The sequence below is a fragment of the Acanthisitta chloris genome, unplaced genomic scaffold (genome assembly GCF_000695815.1).
Source record: "Acanthisitta chloris isolate BGI_N310 unplaced genomic scaffold, ASM69581v1 scaffold20727, whole genome shotgun sequence".
NCBI classification, from domain to species: domain Eukaryota; kingdom Metazoa; phylum Chordata; class Aves; order Passeriformes; family Acanthisittidae; genus Acanthisitta; species Acanthisitta chloris.
Genome location: NW_008682294.1, coordinates 4,810 through 13,042, shown reverse-complemented (window position 1 = coordinate 13,042; position 8,233 = coordinate 4,810). Strand labels below are relative to the sequence as shown.

The following is an 8,233-nucleotide window of genomic DNA, read 5'->3' as shown; positions in this document are numbered from 1 at the left end:
GGAATTTGGTGCTTTGACATAATGCCACATTGGTAAAACTGGAGGTGTCCCACACCTGTCCAGCTGGGAGCACAGGCAGGGCAAATACCCTGCACACCTGCAAAATACCGTGTAGTTTTAAATCAGGATTTTTTAACCCTCCCTGGGAATAAAAGGGCAGTGTGCTCCCTCTCTTCCACCCTATCCATTCATTGGGTTTGGGCTCACCTGTTACAGTGGATGAAAATCATCATGTTTAAGGTTTGCAAGTTCTTTGCAGTTGATGTGCAGGAGAGCTGAGCTCTCAACATCCTTGTGTGTGTGTGGCCTTCTTTTGCAAAGGACAGATGTCACCTGGACACCTTTCTAGGTGGGAATTCCCACGATCCCACACACAGTTAAGGTTTGCTGAAAGCAAACCACGTTCTTGTTAACAAGATGTATTCCTGTGACTCCACACATGCCCATCTGTCTCTGCAGGGTGTAAAGGAATCCTTAGGTGAGCTGTAGGTATGTCCTTGCTGGAAAATTCTCAGAGTGACCTTCAGTGATGTAGCAGGAGAAAACCACTTTAGTCTTCTATCGGGATGGAGCAGCAGGAAAATCACTCTGCTCCTATGGAAATTAGATTAGGAAGCTGTTTGGCTGGAAGAACTTCAAAGTAGGTTTGCTTTGAGGATCTTTGCTGTGTTCTATTCTTTCTACCATAATAAAAATCAATTCCAATAACTCCTGCTGATTGTCCATAAAACTGTTGACAGAATACATTATGTGCTTTTCTATTCTTACAAAAAGCTCATAATACAGGGCATGTTCCACTAGTGGGAACATCTGTTTGGGGAGGGGGGAAAAAAGAAAGAAAATAAAGCAAGCAATCCACCTGGCTTTTGAAAAATCCTGAAGGATTTCATCGAATAATTACAGTTGCTGTAATTTGGTACCAAAAATATCGCTGGAGGAGCCTTGTTGACATTTACTTGTTCAGAACTGGAAGTCAAAATAGTAGTAGGTTTTTGTTTCAAGTGGTGCTGCTAAGAAAAATACCTGAGGAGTTGCAAACTTGACTTAGACCTTCCAGAGCCATGTTTCCTTTGCAAAGTGCATGGTGTTCTGGTGTGGTTTCAGTTTGTTTTCTCCTTTTTGGGGAATATAAAGTATGTCCTCAAACGTTCAGCCAGAAGTGGGAAAGAGCCAAGTGTGTATTAGTGCTGGTACTGAAGAGAAAACTGTTGAAACCAGAATGCTTCTCAACCTGCCGCAAATACTGTTCACAATTTCACACCTCGGGGGGTGTATTGGGGTTCTGTGCTCCCAAATCCTCTCAAGTTAGAGGTGGGATTTTGCTTGGCAAACAGGAGTGCAAACTGCTGCCAGAAAAATAATTTCTCTCTGCTATTTTGTCATGTTTAGTGATTTTTCTTCTGGTATGACTGATTTTTTTTTTTTTTTTTTTTCCTTTTTTCCCCCCTCTTGTTTCTCTCCCCTAGGGTTGTGCATCTTGGAACTGGTATTACCCTTTTCACTATGCTCCATTTGCTTCTGATTTTGAGGGAATTGCAGACATGCCTTCAGATTTCGAGAAAGGCTCCAAACCGGTAGGGCCTCTGCCTTTATTTATTAGTTGATTTCTGATTTAAAGCCTCATTAGAACTATCCTACATCTGCTTGTCTTACTTCAACAGTTTAAGCCTCTTGAACAACTTATGGGAGTATTTCCAGCTGCAAGTGGGAACTTTCTGCCGCCAACGTGGAGGAAACTCATGACAGATCCGGTGAGAATCCTTGTTGTGTTCCTCTCTGTAAGGTTAGATTGCCTTGCTGTTGTGTGAACATGACCTGCTACTGCTTACTTCAGGCAGAAAAATGATGGAGACCAGGAGGGAAGGTTTTTGGTAGGTTGCAAGGATTCTTCAAAGATCCTTAAAAGCGATTTCTTTGATTTTAGAGATTTCAGTGAGAGCTTGTTTCCTGGTTCTCTTACACTTCAGTAAGCTCGTTTACTTTGTACAGAAACCTTGCAACACTTAGCTGGGGAGGAGGTAGCTGATCCCAATTACCTGGAATTATTCTCTTCTGCTTAATTAATTTTGAATCTCTTAAGTAGTGCCCAACCACACTTTGTGCTTAAATGGCATTTAATAAAAGATGCTTCCGTTAAGCAAAGCTCTTTGCACCTGACTTAGTGTTTGGTACTATGTGGCACTCTGAACTCATGTCAGAACTGGCTCTAAGGATGATTTTTGTTTTCCCAATGACAGGAATCAAGCATCATTGACTTTTACCCTGAAGATTTTGCTATTGATTTGAATGGGAAGAAATATGCTTGGCAAGGTGAGATTTCAACTTCTCTTTTTTTGAGCTGTGTTATACTGACCTTAATCAGTCCCACAGGTAATTTGTGTGACTTGATGTGGGGAGAAGGATTTTACAGCAGGTGTGTTTTTGAAAATAAATTAGTATGAAGAACAAATTATGGTTCAGTAACTGATTTTGGATTGGCAATGATTATTAGTAATTTCAGCAGTCATTCCAGATTTGTTAATTCATCCTGAACTAGATTAATCATTCTTCTGTTTTTATCAGCCTGACTGTGTAATTGTCTTTTGTCTCCTTTGCATTTAATTAATGGATCTTGTTCTGTTCAATCAGTGGCTCATTAGTACTGTGCCAAAAATGCTTTGGGGAATATAGAAATATTTGGAAGCACACAAAGAATGAAAAAAGAGTGACAGCATTGATGTAGCTTTTTCTTCCTCTAGAAACTATTAATTTTCAAGCTCGGCCAAATCTGTGGCTAGTTATACTGCATGTAATTACACTGCAGGTAAAGGTTTAGGTTGTCCTGTCCTTCAGTTCCAGGACAGCAGTTTTGGTTTTAGTAAAGCCATGTAAAGATCTGACTTCTGAAGCAAGAAGTGTTTCAGGCAGACCAAGTTTTAGACTGGGAATATTTGTCTGTGGAAGTTCAGTGTCTCTGTGAATGCTGTGCCTTAAAGTGATGAAAAACTACTGAACTGGTGCAGGCACAAAGTGGAAACTCAGTATCAGTTTATTAGGAAGCCTCTGCTGTCCCCTTGGCCAGGAAGGGCTCTGGGAAATAAAATCAAAACTGAAATAATTACTCCAGTTCCCACTGATAATAAGGATGACAGAAGCAGATGTTTGCAGAATTTTCATAGTAAATTTCTTAGTGCTTTTTGATTTTATAGTAGCAGGAAACCCACTGGCAGACACCAGGGAAGGGTTTTCCCTGGATTCATGCAGTGTGAGTGAGAGGGCTCTGAGATGTGCTGCTTAGGGAAGGATTCTGATCCTGAGAGGAGCCACCGTGTTACCACAGAGTAAATTGAATAGTCCCTGATGGATATCTGTATCACCTCATTGCCCAGCTTGCAATTATTTCTTCCATTGTTGTCTCTTAGTAAGTTAATTTAAATAAAGTATCGTTGAGTTCTGTCAGAGGAATACCTGTAGCAAATGAGACAAGTAATGACTGTCTCACTGAGCAACTCTTTTCCTAAAAGAGGTGGGTGTGGGTTGAGGCTTCTGCTTCCCAGTGCCTGCCCAGGACTGTGGAGGAGGATGAAGCATCTCCTTCCAACCTGCACTGCCACTCAACTGGTTTTCTCTAAGTAGCTTGCAGGCTCCCAGCCCCTGATAATGTCAAGTTTTCTTTCCTGCGGCTGGCAGCAGCTGTTTCTGGGGTAAGGAATGTATCAAAACTTGCCATCCTAGTGCCTTTTGGGGGCATTGTTTTGTGTTTTTTTTAAGTAAGTGTGAAAAAACACTCTTTTGGTTTTGCTAGGTGTTGCGTTATTGCCGTTTGTTGATGAGCGACGCCTCAGAGCTGCCCTGGAGGAAGTCTACCCTGACCTCACTCCCGAAGAGAGTAAGAATAGTGACATTTTGTTAAAGAGTTGTGATATTTTGTTGCCACTTACATGTTTTACCCTAAATGAACAGGGTAGATAGTGATGCTTGGTTGGAATGAGTTATGGCAGAGTCTTCTTCATGGATGCTGCTGGTAATTAAGAGTGATCCTCAAAGAGTATGGTTTTGTAACTTTTGTTCAGCTTAGAGAGGCAAATATATATGTTTCTTTCTCTGTGGTACTGGTAGTAGCTGGTTCTCATGCATACACTGCCTGGGAGATGTGTGGGATTTGGGGGTTTTGGTTTGGGGTGTTTTTTTTTTTTTACTCAGCCTGTCTGTCTTCAGTGTTATTCTGTTATAAGTTCAACATTCCTCCATTGAACACGAGTTTCCTGTTATTTCACTGTCTGCCAGCTGCCCTTGTGACTGGTGGCATCCTGCTCTGGGCAGACACTGTCTTTGTACACTCTCGAGAAATATTCAAAGTTTTCTCCAAAAATCACAGTGAAACTTTCCTGTGATGGAGGTGCCACCAGGACAGTGATGCTGGTCTGTTGCATTCCTTCCTTCCCTCTTTGCTCTGGACTCTTATTCCATTCCCTTCATCTTTCCAGGCAGAAGAAACAGCCTTGGTGGTGACGTTCTGTTTGTTGGAAAACACCATCCACTCTGTGACTTCATTGTAGAACAGTACAAGACCAAAAATACAGAAGTAGGTTGCACTTGTGCATGAGGGATTGTGAAAATGGTGAGGGTGAAGGTCTAATGAAATCTTCCACCTGAAAAATTCTCCTCTCCATAGGCAGTGGATATACCCCCAGAGCTGTGCCATGGGATCCAGGGAAAGCTTACACTGAATGACAATGCTGTGCTTCCAGATCAGTGAGTGCAGCTTCTGGGGTGGGCTGGTGATGCTAAGGGACATTTGCTTCAGTTATGGCTGTGTTTCAATAGGAGTATCTTTGTGCCCACAAGGAGTAGCTTAAAGCTCCTGACATGACAATGTGTATGGTTCTGAGGCCCAGCACACTTTGGCTGAGGGTTCGGGGCAGGTGTATATTACCTCCAGCATGTGTGAAATTCCAAGTGAAACTTGCATTCTGCAATGCTTCTCTTTTTTTATCTTTTTAACTTTAGCCTCAGAAATCTTTAAAGCACTCTGTGTGTTTAATTGCTGAGGAATCTTTGTTTGTTTGTCTTTTCACTTATGGAAAGCTGATTTTTATGTATTTAGTAATTGTTTTATTAGGTAAACAAGGCCACAGTTGTGAAAGTGGTAGTACTCAGTGGCCTTGGTCAGTACGGTCTTGTTTTGGTCTCTGCTTTTGCACAATGTTAATGCAGGCTGATGTGACTTCTCATTAGTGCATGTGGCTTAAAAAACCCATACTCTGCTTTTTATGTCCTAGTCTTTATCACATTAAAGAAGAAAATCCAGATAGAGATATCCTAGATATATTTTGCCATTGTTCATTTAGGCTGTAGCATGTAGTAAGAAATAAGGATTCTGTCATTCCAGCACTTACGGAATTACTTGATTTAGGGGGAAAGGCAAGTTCATTTTGAATTCCCCTTTGTGTCACAGGCTTAGTTGGCAGAGCAACAGAGAAAGAGTAGCAAATGGTAAGAAAAGTGTTATATGATGTTTTGACAGAGGCTTTTCTCTTTACCAGGACAGTGGAGTCTCCCGTTCCAATGCTGAGGGATCTCACACAAAACTCTGCAGTCAGGTCAGTGAACTCTGGGGTTTAGTGCAATGGTGTACCACAGTCAAATCTCATTTTGTTGTGCTGGTTTTTTGTTGAATTTGAAATAGAATCCAGATCTTAATGATATTAAAGCTTTCACTTGAATGCTTGTGGTTTACTGAGAGAATTGAATCTAAGATGTTTGGGTGGGTGAGCAGGGTGTGCCTAGTCCTGCAGGGATGTCCAGACTGGTCATTTGTCAGTGCATCAAACCCAGGGTGTTTCATCCCCTCAGAGATCCCTCCTCTCTCCTGCTGCTGCTTTTCTGCTCACTCTCTGTTGGGACCTGTGAACCTCTGGCAAGCAAAGAGCAGCACCTCCAGCACTTCTTCAAGAGTAAACCTTACGAGCTCAGAAGGGTTTGATTAGTCTTGCACTTGACAGCAAATCTGTGTAGATCTAGTGTGCTGTATATCATTCCTATTTAATTTGTCACAGGACAATGCTTGAGCCTATAACCTTTCACTTCTTGAGCCACATGAGATACTTGAGACACTGAAAATTACTTGTGATCTGTCTGTGTATTTTTTTCCTCCAAAGAGGCCTAACTTGGTTCAATTAGAACAACTACATACAGGAAGGAAGAAATGCTCAGTTGTGGCTTGTCAGGATATTGTAGAAAGGATTTTCTAAATGGGGATGTAGTTACTGTGAGTGATAATCTGAAGAAAGTTTTTGGCTTTCCATCTGCCACTGTCAGGAGGCTTGAATTGGTTTATGTTTCTGTCCATTTCTCTGTCACAAGGATTTTTCTTCCTGTCCCTGGAGATGGTATGAGCAGTCATGGTTCTGCTCTTCAGGTTGTGTGACCCAGGCTGAATTTTCCAAGGGACCATTATTCTCTTTCCTTGGAGTCTTATTTATTCCTGGTGCTGAAAAGTGGATGTATTTCAGCTGGAAGAGGGAGATTATTCTGCTTAGATGTTTGCTTTTAGTTTGCTCGGTATCCTGAGCATTTCTGTGTATCAAATGGTGGTAGTGAGAGAACAGGCTGGTGTCAGGTACCTCAAACATATCCCTGGTAGGACCCACCTGAGACCTGGATACTGACACCAGGAGATGGGAATTGCTAGGAGCATGGGTGAATTCTCCTAGAGCAAATACAATGCTATCTACCAGTGAAAATGAAGCTTTCAGAGAACTTTTGCTCTATTACTGTTTAGTGCATCTGATACTAAACAGCTGAAACATAGGGTCTGCAAGACTTTTACTGCCATACATAGGACTAACTGCTTCCTAGACATGGCACTTTCTACTGGAGTGGCTGTTGGAACAGTGGAGCTAAAAGGTCACCCTGTGGAAAACAGACATCCAGTATAGTCAGTATACCCATGTGGAAAAAATTCCCTCTGTGTCGTGGATTCTTGGATCTTTTGTGTACATCACTGTTAAAGCAGTGATTGCTTTTCACTTGGTCTTCTTTATCAAGCGAACCTAATCCTCAAATACTTTCTTCTAGCATCTCGTTCAAAGATCCACAGTTTGCTGAAGACTTTGTTTTCAAGGCTGTATTATTACCTGGGGCAAAGTAAGTGTCAGCTGTTTGTTTGCAAATAACTCAATTCTGATTCATTCATTCATCTGAGTATTTGTTCTGATGAGTGTTTTTGGAACTGTTTTTAATATTAAGGAAACCTGCTCCTGTTCTGAAGCCGGGAGACTGGGAAAAAACCAATAATGATGGCAGGCCTTGGAGACCACAGCTCAACTTTAACAGAGACAGGAAACCAGTGCATTTGGACCAGTCAGCATTCAGGACCTTGGGGTAAGCCTGCAGGGGTTGTGACTGCCTTGATGAGGTCACTGCCTTCTTTTTCAGCTTTTTTAATTTAAAAAAAAAAAAAAAGAGCATGGTCTGTCTGAGATTAGTCGCTGGTGTTCCATGCTCAAGAATTTGGCATGTGATATTTCAATTCATTATTGGCAGAAAACTGAAGAATATTGCAGTGTTTTTATGGTAATTCCTTGCTTGCTTCTTGGTATTTTTTTCCCTACTAAGTATTTCTAACTAGCTTTCCTGCTGGTTTGGGTTTTTTAAAACTTGTTTGGTGGATACTTTCTTGAAGCGCAGCTGTTGCAATGAGAATATTGCACACAAGTGATAGTTAAGGCTGTTAATGAAGACAGGAATGTCTTTTATGCTTTTAAAAATGAAGCCTTAAAAATTAAATGAGTTTCCATACTAGGGAGTGAAAGCAGCTATCTATTTGTCAGAGCCAGAGAGAAGACTGTTTTAGAGGAGACTCTAATATTAGCAAATAAAATTAAACTATGGATTGTGTCTTTAGGAAGAGAAAACTGCTTCTTCATCTTGTGGCTCTGGAAGGAGAAAAAGCATCTCCTTTCCTTGCACTTGTGTGCTGGAAAGCAGATCTGTCTTGGGGGTGCACTTGTGAACACTCCTCTGTCCTTCCATGTCACAGTTACATTAAAAAAGTAGATCTGTGTTATTGAGAACTTGAGCGTTTTCCTGGGATCAGCTCCCGAGGCACGTGCGTGCGTTGGAGCCCTGATCTGTAAGTGCATCCCTGCGTCGTGCTGGCACGTGTTGGACAGAGCTGGGGTGTTGGATGGGCTGGGTAGCAGCTGTGCTGTAAGATGGCATCCGTCAAAACACGCTGATCTTTTTCCTT

The 8,233-nt window shown here is 41.7% G+C and overlaps 1 protein-coding gene across 1 annotated transcript in view; it reads left to right on the top strand.

The window, feature by feature from the left end:
- XRN2 (5'-3' exoribonuclease 2) overlaps nucleotides 1–8,233 on the top strand; it is a gene marked incomplete at both ends in the record, with an annotated part of 19,237 nt that overhangs the window by 10,866 nt on the left and 138 nt on the right. Inside the window, 9 exon segments of the mRNA XM_009078482.1 lie at nucleotides 1,467–1,574; nucleotides 1,662–1,751; nucleotides 2,238–2,310; nucleotides 3,785–3,868; nucleotides 4,467–4,564; nucleotides 4,655–4,734; nucleotides 5,526–5,582; nucleotides 7,060–7,128; nucleotides 7,231–7,379. Of these exon segments, the coding sequence (XP_009076730.1) occupies nucleotides 1,467–1,574; nucleotides 1,662–1,751; nucleotides 2,238–2,310; nucleotides 3,785–3,868; nucleotides 4,467–4,564; nucleotides 4,655–4,734; nucleotides 5,526–5,582; nucleotides 7,060–7,128; nucleotides 7,231–7,379 (808 nt within the window).